We start from the raw sequence: 24,891 nt of genomic DNA on the forward strand, positions 1-24,891 counted from the left end.
CACACACACACACACACACACACACACACACACACACACACACACATAATTAGGGACACAAGACCCATACAGGACCCTAGTTACCTGGGAAATGAATAAATAAAAGTTTGAAAATTCTTAAAAATGACTTTAGAACTAATGAAGTACAAGCATATGTTAATGTGAATTTGAGTGAAGCAATCAGTTCTCAGTTAAAGCTAAATATATTAGAGATATGCAGCAGCGATACCTGCACTGTTATCACTGGTGTCTTCTGCCTTCTTATGACCTGGACATAGACTTGCTCTCTGACATATCCCAGAAGGGTCTTTTCCATCCTAGTAGATGTAAATAGGGCTTCAAGGATAATGAAGATGCTAAGTACCACCTGATACAGCTCAAGCACAGCCAGCATGAAAAAAAAAAAGCTTCAGAACACATGCCTGTGGTTTTAAAAAAGCAACTTAAGTCTTCCATATATCAGGCTGCATCCAAAAGAAAAATGGCTATTTTGCCTCTCATCAGTCCTGTGCAAGACTTTTTCTTGTCATCTTGCTGCCAAGGAATTCAGAACATGTTGGCCACAGACAACTGTTTGTGAAACTTTATATTGCTGATAAATAGAACAATAAGAGAAAAGAGAGGCAGTCCTAAAGGGAATAACGATAGCTGTAAATTCCTCGGGCCATATAGAATTATTTTCCATAATCTTTGTAGCCTACTTGAAAGCTGATGCAAAATTGGCTGGGAATGAATTCTAAAACAGATTTCTTCATTCAAACTGTTTTAAAGATATTTCCCTATGTGAGATATGAGGAATAGCAGAGCAATACTGAAAAGATTATATGCTGATACAGAGGGACCCTGACTGTTGAAACATGCATTTCAATGTGTGCATGGTTCTCCATGGAAGGCCATGAAAGAATTAGCTAGGAGTTTTTCAACCTACACAGCTTCCCTCACCAAAAGCACATCTGTTTCTTTTAAGATATACTTTGAAAACATTCACAAGTTCTAGCAGCAGCTAGTGGACACTAACTCCTTAAGAAAACACTCAAATAGTTTCTAAATATACAAAATTGAAATGCTAATTTCCTGAATTGATCAGTACATGTTGCCTGCATGTCAAAACATTACATTGTAAGCCATATATACGTAATTATTTAAGAAAGGGCTTTTGTAATGAAGGCGATCAAAAGATGGTAGATACTAATCTTGCTTTTAGTTTTAGGGAAAAAAAACATTTCAGAAAGAAGAGATTCCATGCAATGCAACAATTCTTAGAGTAAAACAGTTTTGAAACTCAACTACAAAATTAGTGTTAAAATGGAAAGTGGATCAGTGAACATGAGGTTAACAACTTTTAAAGGACAGTGTGTAACAAAGCAATTGTCTGGAGTCTATTTCAATCTCTTTCTTGCTGCACATATGAGTTTTTGAGCACCACAGGTGAAAAGAACAAGTATCTCTATAGTATATAATTGCAAAGGGATGAGACCTGTGTGTCTAGTCCCCTTGTATTCTATGTGGAAAAGTATTTTGGACAGAGAAAACCATAAAATCTCTTAAGATGTACAATTTGATAACTTCTCAAATTCTTGTGTATTTCTTTTTCCATTCTTTATCCAACCTTTGTATTGACTGTCAAACCAGTAAAAAGTAACTGACTTTTGAGTGTATGGTTAACGATCCTAAATTCCACTACTGAGGAAATTGGCTAACATATATCACAGTTAATCTTCTAGAACAAAAATGAATTAAACTCTACAGTCATGTGACAGTGGTATTCCAAGTTTGCATGTCAGTTTCTCAGGATGCTTTACACTTCCAGTGTGAATTTCTTTTTCTGTTTAAGATGCACTATGTTTATTATGAGTCGTGGAAGAATTCATTTCATACACACCATCATCTGGAAATACAACCATGTACGATAGTTCATTGGCTTTCTTAGTCAGTCAGAATGTAACTCTATTTAGAGTCTAACTAAAAAGAAGAGGTGTGAATTTATAGGACTTGATTAACTTAATACAGCAAGGTGGCGAGTTGAGTCTCATGATCAGTTTTTTTGCCTGTTTGTCTTATATGCTCTCTAGACACATATTTTTACATCTCTTCAAAGACTGAAAAATCCCTGCATTGGCCATTATTTTTATGGGCTTTCGGCAACTGATGAGGGACACTATAATAAATTAATCTCTTTTTTGCTTTCTTCTTGCATACCTCCTTTGCATGGGGATAGAGATTACTAGAGTGCTCACCTACCATGTGCAAGAACTTGATTTCAGTCCTTGGCACCACCAACAGATATATTCATGTGTGGGTATATGTCTAGATGTGTGCATACATAAAATATTTGTCTTTCTCTCTCACACATGTATATATACATAAGTTTACAAATTTTTCTTGTTCTACTTTCTAATTTTCTCTTTCTTTTATCATCAGACTTTTAATATTGACCTTGATACTTGCAGTCCCCAAACAGAACATCATTTAGTAAACTGGTTTTCTTTGCTTCCATTGAATTTTATAGACTTGTATGGATCATACAGATACACATGTATGGGACTTGGTCATCTTTTTTTTTTTTGAAAGACATAAATATGTTTTCTGCCTTTTTTTCAGTCAGAAATGCCATATCAAACACAATTCACCCACAGATTCCTCTAGATTGCAGTTCTTGAGTTGTCATTTTTCTTATTACGAACATCATCATGAACTACTTTATGACTGTGTTCTCATGTACAACTGATTATATTTATATGTGGAAGAATCATAGGTATGGAATGGTGACTTACTTTCTAGGTTTTTTTTTTTTAGAAGACTACAACTCTAATTTTCTGCCAGCAATATGTATGAGAAACATCAACTTCCCTTGATAAAGGTATTTAACAAGGATTGAAATTATTTACATATGCATGCTTATTTGTATTATATGCTAATATTTTGTCTGGTGTTCATAGTGCTCTCAGAATTCTCCTGAACTTATTCTACAAAGGAAGAGGATCTGTGAGGTGATTCACTGCTTAGATCATTGTGACACTGTGGGACCCTTCTATGGAGGGAGGCCCAGAGGAGAGTGTGGGCATGATGTATACAAGTATCTGGGCGAGCAGGGGAGTTTCAGAAAGGGCCTGTAGTATCCATGCATGGATTTGTGAAACTGACAGCAGGGCTCTGGAATGCATTTCTTCCTTCTGATTCACCCTCCCTTACTTTTCCTGCAGACCTCACTCTGGCTGAGATCTCCTGGCATTTTGCATGCATCTCAAAGATGGTTTCTATTACCTTTTTAGTTACAAAATTGTCACACTGGACTTGTGCCTATACAGCTAACACCATTCAAGAGACCGTACCCTTACTTTTCCTGCAGACCTCACTCTGGCTGAGATCTCCTGGCATTTTGCATGCATCTCAAAGATGGTTTCTATTACCTTTTTGGTTACAAAATTGTCACACTGGACTTGTGCCTATACAGCTAAAACCATTCAAGAGACTGTAAATATTTTAACATATCTTTGATAGTTTTTTTTCCCCTCAGTGGAAAATAAAGTTATGACATAGGCCTAATGAGGAAAAATAGCTTTGTAGAAAGTGTGAAGCAATTAGTTGTTGATGACTAAGTTCTTTATTGTTACCAAATCATAATAAACTCCATAATAAAAAGTTCAAATAAAGCATTTCAGTCATTCATAAACATTGCCTTATGACATTCATTTTAACTATCTTAACTGAAATAATGCCATCAATGTAAATATTCCCAAATCCATACATAGTACTGAGTGGTATTATTAACATTAAAAAATCATCAGGTCCTAGGTTTGGCTTCTATATCAAATTTTTATTTATTTATTCTCTATGCTGAGATCACATAATTTAAAATAGCTTCTTTGCTTTTACATTTTAGCACCACTAAAGAAAATTTTATAACCTAATCATTTATAAAAATAATCATCCTAAGTGTCAATAAAAGTATCAATGAATTCCTAATCTTCCACAACTCAGATGGCTACCACATGCTACAAGGGAAGAAGCGAAGTGGAGGGATGGCAGATGGTTTCAATGGATGATCTTCATTATTTGTTACTTTGATGCTCCATAGGCTTTAGAATGAAAATGCTGCAGCGCCTCAGCATTTTATTGTTAGTTATGGCATGCTGTTACTCCTGTGGCTCTTTGATAATTCCTCTCAAAATTTGCTGCTTTCCTCTTTTTTTTAAAGCTTGGAATTTGTAAAGCATTACAATATCAACAGATATTCAAGAGTTTGTGTTGGTAAGGCTTAGTGTTTTCTTTATTTTTTAAAAATGTGAATATTTAGTGAAATTATCTCTAGGAAGTTACTAGATATAAAGCTTCATAATTATAATATGTAATAACCCAGTGAAATCACAAATTAGTAATAGTTTTTGAGAACATTCATTCAATCACAATCTTTTTAGCCCAGATATACCAACACCTTACCACCAATTGCTGACAAGTCTGCATAGGTCTTGGGATGTTATCTAAGATGGAAAAGTTATAGGTGGATTAGAAAAAGGAAATGCAGCCTGGTGGCTACCTTTCACAGAGAGAAACTTCTCTTGTTCTTGTAATACAACTATCTTTCATTCTGGTTTTCTACTCCCCGAGTTTAATAAAGAAAGATAGATTTCATGGATTTCACTACAAAGCAACCTTGTAGTGCTGATCACCATAATTTTAATCAGTGAATTAATTTAGCCTATTTAAGGAGAATGCTATATGCCAAGTAACAATCTGAAACAGAGTTGGTAGGCTGGAAAGATGCTAGGTTTTACACCCAGGGTTTTGCACATGTTGAACACATGTTTTACTGCATTATGCTCCTAGCTCTACTATATGACAACTTTGAGCAGTAATAACTACAACTGATATCACATTAAAATACAATTTTGTCATTTGTGAAGACCTGTTGTCATTGAATATTCAGATTACATAATTCATCTTAAATCACATTTCTGTTTTCAAATATAGCTTACTTCTTTAAAATTTCAGAAAATTACTCAGTGTGATTGTGTTTTTACTAATTTTATCAAATGCAGTGTCCATGAGGAGAGATAATAAACAAACATTTATCTATATTTCTCCAGTGGTGCCCTAGTGTCCACTACCTATATAAAAATGCAAATCCTCACCATTTTTTACAGATTTCTTGTTTTTTAAAAGCATATGTATGGGCTGAAGAGATAGCTCAGCAGTTAAGAGCACTGGCTACTCTTGTAGAGGACCCAGGTTTGAATCCCAGCACCCACATAGCCCCTAGCAAACATGTAACTCTAGTTCTAGGAGATCTGAACCCCTCTTCTCACCTTTGCGGGCATTGCACAATATAGGTGCACTTACATATAACACTCATATATATAAAATAATAATAATAATAAATAAATAAACAAATCATATATATGTTTGTGCAGCTGTGTGTAGGATTTGCACATCAGTGTAGTGCACATGGAGGTCAGAAGAGGGCCTCACATCTCCTGGAGCTGGAGTCACAAGTGGGTGTGGGCCACTTAATATGCATGCTGGGAATGAACCCAGAGTCCTCTGCAAGAGCAGCAAATGCTTTTAGCCACTCATCAAGTCTTCAGACCCCCAAGTTTCTAAAGAGAGAAATTTTATCCCCAACTATGGATAGGCCCACCGACAAGAATTCTAAAAAAAATACTTATGGGGGGGGCACATGTCATGTCATGTGTGTAAGTCAGAGGGCAACTTCTGGGCATTGGTTCTCTCCTTCTACCAGGTGGGCCATGGGGCCTGAATTCAGGCTGTCAGACTTCCTGGTAAGTGCCTTTACCCACTGAGCCATCTAACCAACCCTAAGAAAGCTTCTACAGAAATAATCTAATTTATTCCTCAGTATCTGGATGAAGTTCTAGAAATGTATTTGTTGAAACTTCACAACCTTAATTTCACATGTAATTTATATGTCTAATATCTATTATTGTTTTAGTTTTCTCTGCCTGGAAAAAACCTAATAGCCTATGATACACAATCTTGATTCATTTAGTATCTGAAGACATCTTCCTTCCTTAGTGAGAGACGAATCAGATAGTCTTTAATGGCAAACAATTATTGAAGTCAGAGAAGGGCTTATTTAAACTTCTCACTGAATAGAAAGGTAGTTTCTTTTATATTTAATAGCTTTTGGATGCATTTTCGGGAAGCCAGAATAACATCAATATATTTTCATTATTTTTATCATCAGATTTTATGAATATGTGATATAGTACAGAATGTTGCTTTGTTTTTTATTGGATTTTAATTTTATGTTTTTAACTATATAGATGTGTGTGTGTGTGTGTGTGTGTGTTTACATGAAATTCTTCACAGTAAGAAAAAATATCATGGGCTAAAGAGATAGCTCAGTGATTAAGGGTATTGGCTACTCTTGAAGAGGACAAGGGTTTCGTTCCCTGCACCCACATGGCCACTAACAACTCTCTGAATCTCTAGTTCCAGGGCTTTGATGTCCTCTTTTGACCTACGCAGGCATTGTATGCACATGTGCATTTATATACATGCAGGCAAAATACTCATACACTTAAAAAAACTAATGAATTAAATTTTTAAAATATCATAATGAAATTGTAGCAAAAATAACATGAGGTGTCCTAAGAGAAATAAATCTGTGGATCTACAGATGAATGTGATCTGAAGCCAGGAGCAGCTTGTGTTGGTGGAGAAGCTGCATCACAAAGCATGACTCCTTTTACTTTTGGAAAGTTTAAATGCAGTGAATGAAGTGAAAGCTGCAAATGAAGTCAGCTTAGTATTTCAGGAAAAACACTTCATTAAGCAAAGCTTTCTTTATTTGAGTAATTCCTACATGTTATATTGGGTAAATTGTCCAGAAAAACCATAAGAATGACAGCATTCCGGTGAAATGTGTAGAAAGGCTGTGACCAGTGACAGGTAAGTAGAGTAGAAGTTATCTAAAACTACCATATGCACGTCTGGCGATATATTGTATACTGATGCAAACATTTCCACTTTGAACTCCTTATACATTGAGGCCCGGTCAGTGCTGTGAGGAGACTTGCAGTTCCTTCTCTTAACCTCTCTTCTTCATCTCACCATTCTCCGTATCACCTTCAGCTCACCTATCCTTCTTAGCCTATTCCCTTCACATTAGCATAGTATATAGTGAAAGTTACTCATAAAAGTTGAAAACTATGGCTTTTATGAGGAAAAAGTTAAACTAAGTGAAGTTTGCAAAAAGTATTCTGAGAAAATTAGTATACTTAGGCTTAAAACAAAATATATTCCCCCCCAAAATCAGTTAAATAATATCCTACTACATAAAACTTAAAGTGTTTGTACTGAAAAATAAATAAAAGCCTTTGAAATGTTTGAATTAATGGTGATCTCTAAGACAAGTATAAAATAATCTATGTCTAAACATTCATTTGACCATAGATCTTGTTTTAAACTTAGCCCACATTCTGGAAGTATTGTTTGAACAGAACTTGCAGAATTTAGTTTTGGGATGGCCAGCAAAAAGGGAGAGGCAAATGTGAGAATTGTGTAAGTCTTTGGGTAAAGATTAATTTTTTCAAAGGAGAGCAGATACAGGTGACTTATGATCATATCAACATACTAATCATTCCAAAGCACCTGTACACAAAACCTGTTCAACAGAGAGAACAGGTGGGAGTAAACCAGCATGACAGGAAGTATTGCCAGGTTAAGGCTAACGGGAGTAATGGAAACAAGGTGCAGATTTTAAGGATGCACAAATATAAGCAACCCTGGCAGTGAGAACGCCTTAAAATTTTGTGCACAGACAACTTGACCGTCCTCACTGAAGTTCAGAAAACATGCAACATTTCATTCCATTCTTATGGAAGAATTTTGCCTACTAACCTCTGAACTCCATTATGATACTTTATAATTAACTTTAAAAACTAAAGCATTTAAATTTCTATAAAAGAAAAAAGTGACACCTTTAATCCTAATACTCTTGATGCAAAGGCAGATGAATATCTGTGAGACCAAAGCCAGCCTGATCCACAACTCTACATGGTGAGTTTTAGCCTGCTGGGACTATTGGGAGAGTCTATCTTAAAAAAAAAAAAAAAAGACAACAGAAAGAAAAAAAGTATTATAAATACAACAAATGCTTTTTAAAAAGCAGTTTCTAGAATACAGAAACACAATTTTTAAGTGATATTCTCTAAGCACAAGACATATTCTCAAGACATTTAAAAATAATGCAATTTTCACATGAATATTTATATGTGATAATTCATAGCAATATATTTGTACACAATAGTTCATAATATATTAATCATATTAACTCAGTCCACCAACTAATGAATTGGAAAACTATGTAATACACTTATACAATGAAATAACATCTGTTCTTAGAAGGAAATGGAGTTCTGATATATACACATCAGGAATGACACTTGAAACCATCATGTTAAGAGAAAGAAGGAACATGTTGTAGGACTCTTTATCTATGCAGTGACTAGAAAAGGCAAATTCATAAAGGCAGAGAGTTAATGAGTGGCTAGGAAGGAGGATAGGGGATATAGAGAATGACTTCTACAAGTAAACAGTTTCTTACTGAGGTGATGGAATGTTCTGAAATTAGATACGGGAGATAGTTATACAATGTGGTAAGTAAAATCTGCTGAGTCATATTCATTAAGATAATAAAGTATATGTTATTCTGATGTATAACTAAACACTAATTTTTTAAAGCTAAATAAAGCAAGTCTGGCCACTCTTCTTTACATAACTAGAATATATAGAGCACATTTTATCTCCTGGCACATTTGTAATTACTTAACTTACTCATTTCATCCTCAAAAAATCCTATATGTTTTATAGATGAGGAACCTGAGGCACCTGGTGGGTTAAATAATTGATCAAAGCCCGTTTTCTTTTGTTTGGTAACTTCTAAACTCAGACTACCCCCACTAACATACCAGAAGTAATGCCCTTTAACAAGTTGGGACTACCCAAATTCCAAAAAATTTTTGAGGGAACATGCCCTCATTAGATCATTTAGGAGGGCATTTAGAATGCCCTCATTCTTGTCAAGTTCTATCTATGGTTGTTTTACCACTGAAAAAGGAGAGCCAAATATTGTTGACAGAGAGCAGATCCTGAAAAGTATAAACCACTCCTATTTGTCCCTTAACAGAAAAAAAAAAAAAACTGTACCAACCCTTGGATTATGATATGTATGCTATTATAAAATTCTCCATAGCCACTAAACATTTTATCATGCTCAGTCCTAAAGAATTCTTAGAGCTCCTTAATTTCTTTAAATGTCTATTAAGTAAAAATGCAGCCACACTCACCAGCTCACTCACAATGAACTTAATGTTTGTGTTCCCTTCAAATTAATATATTGAAATGCTAACTCCCAAGGTAATGCTATTAGGAGGTGGGTCCGTTAAGAGATACTCGACTATGAGAGTGCAGCACTCTTCAGTGGGATTAGTGCCCTTATGAAAGCAACCCGAGAGCTGATTTCACCCAACCATCCTAAGACATTCACCAAAAATATGGCCACTTACGTACAAGAAAGCAAGTTTTATTGTGATTGTGATTAGGCCAGTACCTTGACCTTGGTCCTAGCAGCCTCAGAATCATGAGAGCTAGCTTCCTGCTGCCCACAGACCACCCAGTCAATGGTATGGCATCTCAAAGACCATCCTCCTACTAATGAAACTACTGTGTCCTTTAACAAATTATTCTCAAAATATTTGAATTAGTTTATTTGACATATAACAAAATATGAAAATGATTAAATTTTGTTGGCTCAAGTACCTTGACTTGGAGAAAATTCTGACTGCCTCACCTGAAGAAAGGCATTTCCCTTGGTTGTCCAGTGGTCTCTTAACACTGAGGCTAACCCTAAATGGAGTCACTGTATGGGCAGCCTAATCAGGTCACTGATTAGCCATGGATTGTGGAAAGGAACCACTGTTCCAGCTACACAACTACAACTCCCTTCCTTGCTTGGAAAGCTTCCATGGAAACATCTGTTTTTACAACCAGTTGTAACAGTAAAAGGGTAGCTGCCTTGCTTATTGTCTTCCTTTAGTGAATGCTGTGCCACTTGGTCCTTTTCTCTTCATGATTGAAGCATCCATTCTCTTACTAGTAGCTCAAGAATCTCTCAGCAGTTGTTCCTCTATTTGGGAACAGATTCAACTAAACATCTTATTCAATGTCATGTCCCTTTTCCCAGAGGCAAGTCACAAATAATAAGTTATGAATGCAGAAATATAAAAGCCAGTCCCACTGTCTCAAGGAAAATGGTGAAGGGCCACCCAGCTCCAGAGTTCCTGTGCAATGAAAACTTCTGTAGGACTTGATTACAGTAAGACTTCTGCACATCCTTTTCTTACCCCAAAGTTATACCATCCCTAGAATGCTGCTGCCTTGTCTCAGAGGCTATTTCCTGAGAAAATACATTCTTGTCAAGTTCTTCCAATTAGAAGGCACATGTGGCATTTGATATTATATCTGAGTTTGAGAAGAAAAATGACCAAATATAGCTCAGCATATTCTGCTCTCTCATTTTTTGGTCTAGGCAAGACGTGCTGGCTCCTCCTACTGCCCTTTGCAGGGTAAACTCTGTATTGAACCTCAGGTTATGCTTTTCAGAGGCATCTCTGAGCAATCATCAGATGTCTCTCTTTTCATAGTAATGAGGCTTGAATTGTGATACAGATGTCTATGTGAATCTTTTCTGAAGTCGAGATTTCCTTTGGTATTGATTATAAATTTAACTGAAGGTAATAAACTATCCATTTGTAGCAGTTAGTCTAATCAAGAATCTCTGATGATTATGCCAATAATTTATCTTTATTTATGTGATAGCTTTGTTTTTTCAAATTGGGCCAAACTTCATAGAATAGGGATGAAATAATTGCTACCTTAAAATCACACTGACCATTGGCACATACAATATGGAAGTCTCCCTTCCATAGTACTAATCAGTTTAATAGTATCAGTTACCCATTTGCTTCCTAAGAACACACTTAGTTTGACTGTACAGAGACCATAGAGCTTCTATCCTGGAAATCTCTTAAAGAACACAAAAATATCACCTTTGATAATTTGAAATGCCATATATAAGCTTGAGAAACTTAGAGTATATATGATACATATTGACACATACATTATATATTATATGAATGTACTATGTATGTGTTGATATTACATATAAAGGGAAAGAGAGGTGGGGAGTTGGCCATGATGACCTATATAGTGAGTTATCAATAAATACTAAATAACAGCTCAGTAAACCCAAAGGGAACCTCTCAAGAATTTTCCATGAACAAAATCCCTTTCTTGTGAACTTCCAAAAGTTAAGAGCATGGATTTTCATCTTAATGAGACTACTCGGGCTGAAATTCTGAACAATGAGTGACCAAAACTCACTCTCAGCTTCACAAGTACAAAAGCAAAAGTAAGCAAATTATCACAGAATTAGAAAAAGAGAACAGCAAGAAATTATGCCTATTCCCCTTATTGATAGAACATTCCAAAGCAGAAAATATTCCTGCCCTGCTAAGAGACTGTTACTCTGACCACTCAGGGACCACAGATGTGAGACACAGAAAAGCTTCCTGGAACACACAGCTTGTGATGGCAGCTACTACACAGCTCCAGGAAAACCTGACCCCAGACACAGAAACTTCAGATACTTTCATTCTGTTACTGCCTGACAAAGGACAAAGGGTAGCTTCTAAGGCTTTGTCCCATAACATAATCTTCACCAAGAGAGAATGGTGCCCCCACCAAAGATGGGACAGAAAGTTGAAAAGGCAGGAGAAGTGAGTGAACACAAGTAGAATGCTAACACCATGATCTTGAGAATGAGTGAATTCTGAAGATGAAGGCTCTGTAAAGAAACACTTTTATTAGCATTTCCTTCTAAATATTCTGAGTATAAATTTTACAGTATCCTTTAAAGTCCTATGTTACCTATATCAGAGAAGAGAGGAGGAGGAGGAAGGGGAGGAGGAAGTAAGGAAAAAGAAAAGAAAGCAAAGACAGGGCAAAGAATGGAAAAGAAAAAAAATCTATTCTGTTAAAATATATTCTCTATTTCTTTTACAAATGATTGGACTGTAGACTACATTCCAAAAAGCAATTTGTTTCACAACTCAGAAATAAAGCTTATCAACAACAAAAATTAGAAAAAAATCCAAGTGTCTGAAGAGAAAAACAAACTATGATTATTGAAATCTACTGGACATAACACATGGTATAGAGCACAGAGTTACAGAGATTTACAAAATGCTTCAATTCCTTGTAAACATAATGTACCAGAGATCCCAGTTCAGAGGAACAGATCACCTGCCTAGGAAGAAGAGTCTTGAGACTTTTCTCATGCTGAGCTTTTATGGACTCATCATACCAGTTTGCACAGGAATGCAGGAATTATTGCAAAACGGCCCTCTTCTGTGAACAAATTAGTAAAGCTTCTAGAGAAAACTATTGCAAAAAAAAAATTTTAAAAAAAACTATCTTAACTTTTTCGTCTTTTTATAGAAAGGAGGCAATCTGCCAGCTCACCTGTATCAAAGCTCACACTTGGCATGATGTCCACTGTCCCATGAAAGGCTCCGGCCCATGCTGAGGTAGCAGTGGTGACTGTAGTCGGATCTGTCTTTGTGATGTCACACTGGGGAGCAGGAATCCTGGCAGCTCTCACTGACGGCATTAGCAGTGGCCCATATGCTGGATCCAGTGCAGAGCCAGCAGTTGGGTGATGATGGTGGTGGTGGTGGCGGTGGTGCATGTGGGGGTGAGGGTGGTGGTGTCGCATGTACATGTCATGCATGTGGCTGTAGGATGGGCTCACCTGAGATGCCAGAGGATAGTGCCAGGACTCAGATGCAGGAGGAGCCGAGGCAGGGCCAGTCTGATGCAAACCATGTCCTGGCCAAGGATTGGGGTCAGCTGCTGTAAATGTGCCATGGGGTGCAGTGACTTGGAAGTCAGGATGAACTCCCCCCAAACAGGGTGCTGGTGGGGGCTGGTAGGAGCTTGTCCAAAAGGAAGTTGGGAAACTACTCCGCTGGCTTGAGAGAGCTGAGCTGTCTGAGAAGACAGAAAACACAGTATTTACATAAGATTCAGTTCTGAGGTAGACTTGCCTTTACTTGTCTGACAAAGTTTTACAAGCAGGTGGATTACCATGCACTTTTTCTCTCTCTACAGAGGAGTGAGCTGATACTGGGTTAGCCTCTGGGCTCCCATGTCAAAGCAAGGGGCAGAATTTCAAGTGCTGAGTGAGCCCCCTGAATTTGCTTGCTGAGCTTTAATATCCCAATCTGTACTTAGGTTTTAGACACAAGTTGAGGACTGCAAAACTCCATTCCTGTTGGGAGCCTTGTCACCCTTAGGTTGAAGCAGATGTCTTTGATACACATTTTTCTCTGGTAAAGAAAATGTGTGCCATAGATGAAGTGTGTATAAATTTGGAATAGTTCCACTAAGTTCTTTTAAACACCAATAGGTTCTTCAGTTAAACTAGCATTTCAACGAGGAAAGAAATGGAAGACAATGTGCAGTTGTGCTCACCAAGTCACTGATCATTTAGAAGAATATATTTTAGTTTTTCACCTTTATAGAAACCCCAGAGTCTATGGCTGGGATGTAACAGTGGTTAACATTCCACGAGAGAAACCAAATACCAAACATCAGCTCAAATGCTTTTCATGATCCATAAGATCCTCACTCTAATCCCACGAACTAGGTATTTCCAGAAGTGAGAAAATGAAGACACGGAAAAAATCTAAGACATTGATAAAGACAAGCTTCCTATTTGAAGTCAGATAGCCTGCCTTAGTAGTAGAGGGCTGGCTGTTAGGGTTTCTAACTGCCACATGAGGAAAAGAAGAAGTCTGGAACCTGTTCACCTGGGCACTGAGATTCTGTGGAAACCATAACTAACAGAGAGTGATGTAGAGGCTGTGGTTTTCAGAACATGCCTGAAGGAGGTAGAAACTGCACAGTATACTTGGAGATAAGGAAAGAGGAGAGCAAATCCTCTATTTCTACAGCAATTCTCTTAATTCAATGGCTCAATCATCACAGTAAATTTATGGGTGATCTCATGTGACAAACATGGAGAATTCAAAAATCAATAGAAAGTTGTCATTTGAAATCACAATCTGGAAGACAGAAGAAGAAAAAGATGTGCAAATATTCTCAAGAGCAATCAGATCAAATAAGCTGAAGAAAGTGATAATCATGTCAAATTAGAAAAGTTGAAGAGGAGCATCCTATGAGGAAGTGAGATACAGTTCGAGGCTAAGGGTACAGGAGGAGAAATAAAAGCAGGTATGTTAAACACACAGTCTATGCACATATAACAGGCAATAATACCCTGATCAGCAGCAGCAGGAGTTAAGGTTATAGAATAAGTTCAGTAGGCAAACTTGGGCACATTTCCATAATATCTACATGGTTTTCTTGCCTCAGGGAAAGCATAATTAATTTGAACTAACTCCACATATATCACGAGGTTAACCAAATCAGTCCATCCCTGAAGTGCTCTAACATCTTCTCTACCTTCCCTAATTGCTGTTGCATTAGCAGGGTGGGACTGTCCATTCTCTCCCCTCTTGTCCTGTACCAGTACTGCAGTGATTCACTCCTTCACCCTGTAAACAACAACCCAAGTCTCACAGTCAAGCATCCCTCCTACAATATCACTATGGACCTCAGAACCCTTGGATAAATCCGTGAAATGATGCTGCTCTGGAATCGGGAAAGGATAGAACTGGTTACTCAAGACTTTAGGCATTACCAGCAAATGTTTAAATTAATGACAGTTTGCGACAATCACCATGGATTTAAAAAGCACTTAAAAATCAGGTTTATAGGCATTGTAATACAGCGTGGACACCACCCATCTGTAGTTTTGTTGATATAACTCCAATCTTTTGGACCAAATCCTTCATTCTGCTCATAGTCTCCATCTCCTGGTGCAACCAGAATCTGATTGTAAGAACTGACAAACCCCAAAACACAAATATGTGCTAGAGATGCAAAGTTTGTTTTATTGAAAGCCCTCATGAAAATGTCCAGAGTACAGAAAAAAATACCATTTTTTCTGGGTTTCTTCCTTTTGATTCTTGACATTTAAATGTACATGGAACCAATCTTATTTTACAGTTCTGTAGGCATTTTAGATGTGCATATGCAAATTCACATAATGAACAACTACCTTGCCAAAATATTATCCTGTTTATGAAGTACTAGACTGTGATGAGTGAACATATCATTGAAAGAAGAAATCTATTTTTAAAAAGGCACTCTTTTAAAATTGAGCAAAGCTTTAAAATCCCCCAGAGAAACATAAGATTAAAAGCAACTTAATACTTTCCCAGTCTCCAGAGGGTCTCCTGAGATTAATATAGTTTGTGAGGAGCTATGGAGCTATGTAGCCCTTTCAAAAAGTACTATTGTATTTTACAAGTGAAGCAATATTGAATGGAAAATATGTTCATGAAGAAATCAATACTTCAGAATCACTATTTGATATCTTGCTCGTTTAAAGAGAAAAAAAAAGTGACACAAAGAAACAGATGCTAAACTTTGCTCCATGCTGGAGATCCAGTGCTTATTTCATATGTATGTAAATATTTTTTCATTATGTGACTCTTTGCTTATGAGTACTTAATCATAGCCACATTTGGTGGATGAGGAACCATATGAAAAGCTATACAAGCTATTTCTATGCAATGTTACCTTTAAGGTTACTGGAAACAGTTTAGAACTTCATGATATTAAGGCTCAACATTGACCGTGGAGTCATCACTGTTCCGAATTCAGGTGATACTAGCATTGGATGGTGCTAACACAGACAGTCTAATAAGTACAAAAAAGCCAAATACAATTTGGTGGAGTTCACATTCAGGGACATACACAGGTTTATTTCTGAACAAGAGACAGTGTCTCAGAGAAACAGAAGAGCCTAATAGATCATAGATGGATACCAAGAACTCTTTTTAGCATTTCATAATAGCTAAGATACTTTCTGTAGTAAACCTAAATGTTTTAAAACAAAAACAACAACAACAAAAAAACCGAAGTATAAACAATCTATGGAAGAGAGAGTTCAAATTTTAATTTTTAAATAATGAAAGCAATATTAAAAGTAAAAAATGAAACAGCTAAATATTGTAGGCCCTCTACCTTAAGTCATTTTAATAATCTCCAGCAGATATATTATTATAAGTATGGATGAAAAACATTAAGGCCTGATATAATATTTTCATTAAAATGATTCATCAGGGCATGGTGGTGCACACCTTCAATCCCAGTACTGACAAGGCAGAGGCAAGTGGATCTCTGTGAGTTCAAGGCCAGCCTGGTCTACATAAGGAGTTCCAGGGCAGCTGGGGCTACCGGAAGACCCTTTCTCAAAAAGACCAAAAACAAAACAAAACAAAACAAAACAAAAACACCACCATATCAGTAAAGAAGAAAATATGCAGAAGAGCATTAGGTACAAGTTTGTAATTCCAACACTTGGGAGAAGGAGGAGATTGGAAGATTGTGCAAGTTCATGTACAGCTGAGACTACAGAGCATGTACCATGTACCGTGTGAGCCAGGGCTACTCTGGAGAAGAAGGAACAGGAGCAAGAGGAACAGGAGGAGGAGGATAAGGAGGAGGAGGAGGAGGAGGAGGAGGAGGAGGAGGAGGAGGAGGAGAGAAAATGAACTCTACTTAACTGATTCTTAACCTAAAGTGCTCTCGATAAGATTAAAGGCCCATTCCCTTATTCCACCTCTCTTTTCCATGAAAACAGGTCATAAATGAAACATTTGCTTCAGTCTTTTCTGTCATTCAATAATTATGCATTACTAGGATGTCCAACGACTGCCCTTTAGGCACTTTGCTGGAGCATTGCTCAAAATGGGCCTGTGACTGCAATGGGAGCTGCGTCAGTGATGTCAGAATCCTGTGTTCCTTAAGGGCAGTAGATGAGATAAGTCCAGCTTCACTTTCACGAGCTCTTCTATTTTTCTGGAAGCAAAAAAACTCAGGGTCCTCCTGGAGATTACAGTCAGGTCCTTCATTCCCAACCAACCACCTCTAGAGAGAGACCTCCACTCCCTTTCTCCTTTCTGCTATTTGACTTTATTTATTTTGAGAGCTTTTCCCAATGACTCAGTTACTCCAACTAGACACAAGCTGCATCAGCTAAACAATAGATAGTTTGCTTAGAAACTACAAGAAAAAATGCCAATAACTGCCATTAAGTATAGTTTTTGAGATCTACTTTGATATAGCATGATTTTAATACTGCCCTTTTTCAACACTCATGAACAGATGCGTGTGTGTGTGTGTGTGCTCAATTGTGTGTGCACGGCCGCACACGCACACACACACACACAGGCACACACACAGGCAATCATATTTATTTTTGTTTCCTTAACTGGAGAGCTCTATTCATGACTGGTGAGAATGCATAGTGAGAGCTGAGGAAATTCAAAAGATGTTGTACAAAATTAAGGTACAAATATTCATTTCATTAATTGTTTGTCAACAGCTGCAAAATATCTCTACTGAAATATCCTAGCTCCATCAAGAAAATATGCATTCAAATACAACCATTATTTTATTAGCAGATACACTATCTTTGTCTAAAAATTTACTGTGGAAATATAGTCTATATTCAAACATGATTCAGTTTTATTTATTTATTATTATATTTTTTGTTCCTTTTTAGAGAGGGTCTCCCTGTAGTCCCATCTGGCCTGGAACTCACTATGTAGACCAGGCTGGCCTTGAACTCACAGAGATGGTATGCCTCTGCCTCCTGAGTGCTGGAATTAAAAGCATGTGCCACCATGCCCGGATCATGATTCGGTTTTAACTTTATCTGTATCCCTGTAGCACATCAGTAGGACTATAATAACTTCAATGTGTAGACTATATCAGTTAATGCAGTCAGCATCTTCTTTGAAAACTGTACTTAATGGTGCCATTAACATTATTAATATCTTTGAGTCCCTGCTAGACCCAAGACACTGTTTTGTACTTGAAATATGAGCTTCCCCAAACAAGATTTCTGAAAAAGGACTCAAGATTGGTTTTCCATATGTCAAAGAAGTGAAACCTTACTTAAGGAGGCATCTGACTTGCCTTGAGCATCTTGTTCCAGCTCTGTGCTACATCATTCATATACACTACCAGAAATTCTTTATAACAACCCTAGAATATGATTAGTAGAAAGCATATAGCACACTTGGGAAAGCTGATCTCATAGAGAGTTTAAATTCTTAATTCAATACCACATTATAACAAGCAAGGAAGAAGGCTTAATCTAAAATGAGTAGGTTCTAAAGACTACATTTTCTAATCCTGTGTAGTTTGTCAATATTAAATTCTCACTAATTCTCTTCACTTGATATGTGAATCTTGTAGCTTATTTTTTTTTTAATTTCTACATCTGTAGTTAAATTTTGTGATGCCTATGAATCCCAGGCAAGTTTAGTATGCTGAACTCAAATGAATTTGCAGCTAGGAATAACAATAATAACACTATTTTTTCATAAATGGAAAGTAAATAATGTATCTGAAGTCATCGAATGTTGTGCAATAAAAGATGTCAGCAAGTACTTGATTCAGTGCCTTAACTGTAAATAAAACTATACTCAGTGTGCATGCCTATAACCCCAGAGCTCTGTGGGGCAGAGAGGAGGATCGCTGGAGTTTGCTGGATGCCAGTCTAGGTCCAGTTTCAGAGACAGCCCTGTCTAAAGGGATTAAGGTAAAGAGTGATAGAGCAGGACACCCAAAGTCCTCCATTCTCCTCATGCAGGTGCATAGGCTCAGGCACCTGCACAAACAGGTGTTCATACAATGCACACACATACACACACACACACACACACACACACAAGGAGTACATCACAGAAGAAGGAAGGAGGAAGGGAGGAAGGAAAGGGGGTATAGGGGAGGGAGAGTGGGAGGGGAAGACAAGAAGATAGGGAAGAAGAGAGAAAAAAAGAAGTAGAAGGAATGAGAGAAGCAGAAGTGAAAAGGCAGAGAAACAAGGGGAGAGGGAGAAGGAAGAGAACAAGAAGAAGGGAAGATGAGGCTGAAGAAAAGTGTTGTATCTATAGATACACCAGCAGTGCCAGCTGAGTTCCTCTCCTGTAACAGAGCACAGCCATGCCTGTGACAATGGCATGAGCCTCATGCATGTCAGCAGCCTTTCCTCATCACAGGGACCACTCAGGACAGTTTTAGACTGTGATTCCAACTGCCTTCCTGTGAGCATGCTGGCTCAATACACATTTGGAATAGGTCTTTAAGACCACCAGGTCACTGATTTCCAAAGTTGACCTTGCTTCTGATTCTCTGGCAGGGCTTGGTAAGCACAGAATAGTTTAACTTGGAGTAGTTTCTCCATGGTTGTGATGAGGACCCAAGAAGTTGCTTTCTAACAAGTTCCCTTGAAATGTCTATGCTCCTGATCATGAACCTACATTTTAAAAAACACTTTTTACCAGACACTTCTTATAACCAGGTAAGTCTGGAATGAAATATCTGCCTGTGCAACATTTCTCTGAAGCTATTCAGAATGATGCTCTATTTTCCCTCTCCAGTTATTTTCAATCACCAGGATTAATTACCACTGACTTTTTTTTTAAATCTATAAAGATGCAAACAAATCCCTGTGTCTGTGCCTGCCACATAGAAAGAAATAAAGTTCATTTAATCCGCAGCTTTTTGTTGACTGGTGTAAAAACATTAGTTTAAATCATAGAGTCGCTGCCTGTAAGACTGGACTCTACACTGTAAATTGTTCACAACATATCGGCAGAGAGAATGCCTCTGGGAGAATACAGAAGGCTTTCGAAGTCTGTGTTCCTGAGTCAGACTCATAACTCGGCTATGTCATCACATAACACCTAGTGGAATGAGAAAGCTAATTTTTTTAGAAGCTGATCCGGGCACGCCTATTATTTAGAGATCTAAACTGGGCCATGGGGGCTTTAAGAATGGCCTTCAATCTGGACACTATAAAGTGGGGCCACTTGTATCACTGCTTTCCATGAGGAATTTAAGGGGTGTGACTGCATCCTTTCCAACCCTGCATTCCACATGTGACAAAACTGATCCAGCTGTTTGTCTGAGAGAAATTCCTTGCTGTCCTTAAAAATTAAAAAGCAAGTGGATATCCGTTCTCCAGGGGAAAGCCTCCAGCTGGAGCCTGGTAGAGGCAGTTGCGAAACAGCGGGCTCCGGAGGGCATCTGCTCTCAAATTCTTACCTCGCCAAAGGGGGGTTAGCCCCATCTTGCTTTTTGAAATGGCAGATTCTGGATGCAAGGTGCTGGCTTGGCCCAAAGCTCTTGAGAAGTGTTCATCCACTACTGACCCAATGTCTCCCTGGAAATAAGTGAAAAGGACACAGCGAGAGTTAAGGTACTCCATCTCGGCAGGCTGGTCTTTCTCCTCCTCCTCCTCCTCCTCATCCTCCTCCTCCTCCTCCTCTTGTTTGCTGGGAAGCGTGACTTCCAGAGAGTCCTGCATCTTGCTGAATACCGCTAACTTCTGGGATGGAATAAACAAAACACAGTATCAAAGAGAGTTTGTAAAAAAGCATTAACTAGTTAACTTTTCACTTTAAAAAAATCTAAATATTAACATATGTTTGCAAACTGATTCTCCTTCATCTGCTTTACTCAGTCCCACCCGCCCCACAAACCAGTTGCCTGCTTCCCACACTGAAAAAAAAAGTCTGTTATTCCAAATTTGCCAAAGGAAAAAAAATCATTATCAAATTGGATAATTTCAGTGTCAGACAGAAAATTTGTTTTTGTTTTAAATCAAAATGTGCTAAACAAACGACTTTTTAAAACTACTAAAGGATTTTTTTCCATATTTTATTCCTGCTCAGTTATGATTTACCTTTAAAAATTTGATGTATGCTAACAATCTAGTTTAAGGCAGAGAATAGGAAACAGGAGACCTGACTGTCCAGGATAGAGTGGAAAAGAGAAGAGATTTTCATAAATGAAATATACTAAAAGAAAAACAGGAATGCAGCATCTTATAAAAGGATTTGGCAGATGTGCTGAACTTATTTCTCAAAAATCAAACTAAAATGACAGAGTAAGTCTGTGTGAAGATCCATTTTGCATGGAACATATTTTTCAGATGTTCCACTTACCACCATTATCATAGAGGGGGAAGAAAGATTTTATTGTGGCTTATTGAAAATAACACAAAATACTAGCAAGGATTAGCTTTTCAAATAAAATTAAGAAAACTTTGATATTTTTAAATATTTCAACTTGACGATAAATAAAATAATCATTAATATATTATCCCAGATGCTCTCGAAAACCATATATTTCCTCAGCTAATTTTTCCATTCCTATGGCACAGTTATTCTTGATATTCGTATATTAAAGATAGAGACACTAAGATACAGAGAAGTTAAGTACCCTGCCAATAGTCACCAAGCATACAACTGACGGAGCCAGAATGCATTAGAAAGTAAGCAGGTATAGATAGCACGTGCATACATGCTGTGGTGCAAGGAAGGAATATCTAGCATGGGAGGAAAAAAAACACCAAGTATTTATGATCAGTATTATTTTTCTGAATGGAAAGTTGGTAGTTAACTGTTTTTTTTTATTACGCATGGTTTTCAAATTTTTCAAGCATTTTCATTAAACATGTATCATTTACATTACAAAGAAAATCAATGTGAGTTATATATAATGCTAAAGCTTAAGAATATACTATGTTATTGACCAAATAAGCCATTGCTGTCAACTGTTTATTATATTAGCAAAATTTGGTCTCACATCATATTATTTTGTTATTTCAGAAGAAAAAGAGCATGATGGAAAATGAATGTGAATAGCAAAAGCGGACTTTCCAGAATCCTCGGTACTTTCTCATGGATTATCAAAACGCATAATCCAGATTTTTTTGTTTCTAATATACCTACTAGTTTTCAAAAGTATACAAAAATTAGGGTGTATCATTCAGTTAATCAAATGTTTTCTCCTAGCAACAAATATATTATTCTTATTTGAGGTGGTTCTTTAAACACTCAGACACATTGTTAAGGCTGGTATTTACACGGGAGCTGTCATTTATAATATATATACTGAATTTTACTTAAAATTTTGTCGATGTAGTTATCAAATTTTTTGGTAATAGATTATTTATTCCATGTGAATGAATATGTCTTGTTGATGAATAGTCAATTACAATGTTTTCTGGTTATATTTCCTGCAATCTGTTTTTGCTCAACTTTGAACATATTTATACTTCAAAAGTAAAACATTTTATGAGCATAGTCTATGCATAAAATGAAGGAATCAAATTCAATGACTTCTAGATTTAAATTCCAATATAAAATTAAATAACTTTCATGATCTATCAGTCGATCACTGTGCTGTTTTCCTGGGTGCATCTGTGTTTACTCAAAACCTATGTGGTAACAGTTATGCACAATTCTGTCTTGTCTATTTTAGCATGTTAGAAGGAAACACCATTTTTATACTGAAAAGAAATTAAAATCGATCTAATGAGCAGTTTTACTACCTACAAATATTCATTATTACCTAAAAAATGATATTTTCTTGCTAATGTTTAGCATAGCATCGATTTAGAAGAGTGAGATCTGCATACACATATTCCATTTGTTTAATATTTACATTGTGTTAATTATCCAAATAAAGGTATGGATTTATTTTGCCCTCAAATAACAGCAATTAATTATTAAATGAAATAAAGTTAAACATGTTTAAAATACTTGAAAGCTATTAAACCTAATACAAATGTAAAAAAAAAAATCATTGTGATGGATGACAGCAATCATAAGATACCTTCCTTTTTAATTGCTGGCAATTGAATTTAAGCTATGGGTTTTCAATCTAAGATTACTCAGCTTTCTAAATGCTATGTAATTTGGGGGTTTATTTTTTCCACCAACTGTGTTATGACTGGCTCCAAATAAATTAACCTTTAAAATCACATACTCTTCAATAGACAATGGAGAAAAATAAGCTAAATCTTGTATTAAAATACTTGTTACTAGTTTAGTGTTTTTAAAAAATCATTCTCTTGTCAATGCATTTATTAATTTCCATATTTTATACTGCAACATATATCTAGTTACACTTGCATAAATATGCATGATAAACATTCCCTTTTGGCATTGTGGAAACTGTGGTTCTTTAAAAAGAGATTCTATTATATCCCAACAATAAGAAACATAGATATTTATGATTCCAAGTTGTACTTCTTTTTACATAAAGTTGGTCCAAATATCATTCATTAGCTGTAATGAACCTATTTAAATGTTTATATGTTCAACATATATTTGGCCTCACACCATCACAGTTTAAAATAAGAATTGTAAAGTATTTAAATGGTATACTAGCTACCTAAAATGCTGTTTGAATTTGTATAACTGTTTTAATTTAAGTGTGTGCATGAAGTAAACAAACACATCATTTAAACAGTGATTGGCTCCTTGCTGACAGCCACATTACCTAACTTTCTTCACATATTTGAGCCCCAACCACTTTCTCACAACAGTGCCTTGTGCCTGTGAATAAATCTTTTGCCTTTTCTTTAAAGTATTCTTTACATGCATTTTTGCCTCATTTAATATTCACTTGATTTTTACTCTTCAAATGCTATTTCCCTGGGGTTAATATTTTTGAATCAAATTCAAAAGGCTGAGATTAAATATCAAATTGTCAGAACACAGATTTCTGGAATCAAGGTCAAAATGTCCCCTACTTCTTATTTTTTCAAAATGTACTAACACTGCATAAAACATATCCAAATATTTCACAAATATTAATATTAATCTTACAAGACACTAAAGAATTGTTAAAAATATAATAAAGCAACCGGCAGAGCCCTTAAAGATTATGGGTTGGGACTAGAGAGATGGCTCAGTGAATAAAGTACTTGCCAAGCAAGCATGAAGAACAGAGTTTGGGTTCCCCCCAAAACCATGTAAATGTTAGGTGGGCTTGTTGGAAGCCCACAATTCTAACACTGAGGAGGCAGGGACAAAAGATCCCTGGAGCAAACTAGTTGGGCAAGCCTAGTCCAATCAGTGAGCTCTGCACTCAAGTGAGAGACGCTGCATCAATATGTAATGCGGAAAAAAACTGAGGAAGACATCCGACCTCTACATCTTACCTTCACATGAACTCATATACATGTGCATGTGCATCTGTACACACAAGTTCAGTCATACATATGTGAACATGTATAGATAGTAACACATGCACCACACACACACACACACACACACACACACACACTCACACACACACAAAGACTACAGGTTATACACAATACACATTTAAATTTCAGTGCCACTGAATAGTAATGGCAATTTTCCCCAGGTAACAGGATTCAAGTATGGTGGAACAATGAAGGGGTTAACAGTCAAAGTTGAGGCCAGTTCCCAGAGGTATAAGGCAAAAGAGTGTAGGAGGTGACTTAGGCACTGCAAAACATAGTGACCACCTCAGAGCCTGCCATCAGGCACAACAGAAATAAACTTCAGCAGGAATGTGCAGGGGAAAGGATTTGTCTGACAAGAGAAAGACTTCCAGGTCAGGAGCCAAATACCACTAACTCCCCAAGGCTTAAGCAGCAAAATGCCAAATGCTTATTGTGCATGTGTGGAAACTTTTTTCCTAAGGAAACAAAACTATTTTAATGAATCACCAAAATCATTGGATATTTAGAAACAGTTTTTTTTTTATTCTGCTTACTATCTCCTTTAAATGTAGTGACTTTAATATTCAAAATCATGATTAGCATCTGTAGAGAAAAAAAAAACCACTAGCTTATTTCAAAAGCATAAACTCCATAAAAACAATCCACTGGTCTTTTAT

The 24,891-nt window shown here is 36.7% G+C and overlaps 1 protein-coding gene across 3 annotated transcripts in view; it reads right to left on the reverse strand.

Annotated features, from left to right (window-relative positions):
- Positions 1-24,891, reverse strand: part of Vgll3 (vestigial like family member 3) — a 44,705-nt gene that overhangs the window by 11,835 nt on the left and 7,979 nt on the right. Inside the window, exons 2-3 of one of the 3 annotated variants that reach the window (XM_017797917.2) lie at positions 20,275-20,392; positions 12,547-13,074 (exon numbers count right to left, since the gene is read on the reverse strand). In XM_017797917.2, coding sequence (XP_017653406.1) covers positions 12,547-13,074; positions 20,275-20,392 — 646 coding nt within the window. Of the gene's footprint in view, positions 1-12,546; positions 13,075-20,274; positions 20,558-24,891 lie in introns of all 3 variants that reach the window. The other 2 variants (XM_029563160.1, XM_017797916.2) reach the window with 2 other exon arrangements.

This window comes from Nannospalax galili, unplaced genomic scaffold (genome assembly GCF_000622305.1).
Source record: "Nannospalax galili isolate Female #2095 unplaced genomic scaffold, S.galili_v1.0 scaffold293, whole genome shotgun sequence".
Taxonomy (NCBI): domain Eukaryota; kingdom Metazoa; phylum Chordata; class Mammalia; order Rodentia; family Spalacidae; genus Nannospalax; species Nannospalax galili.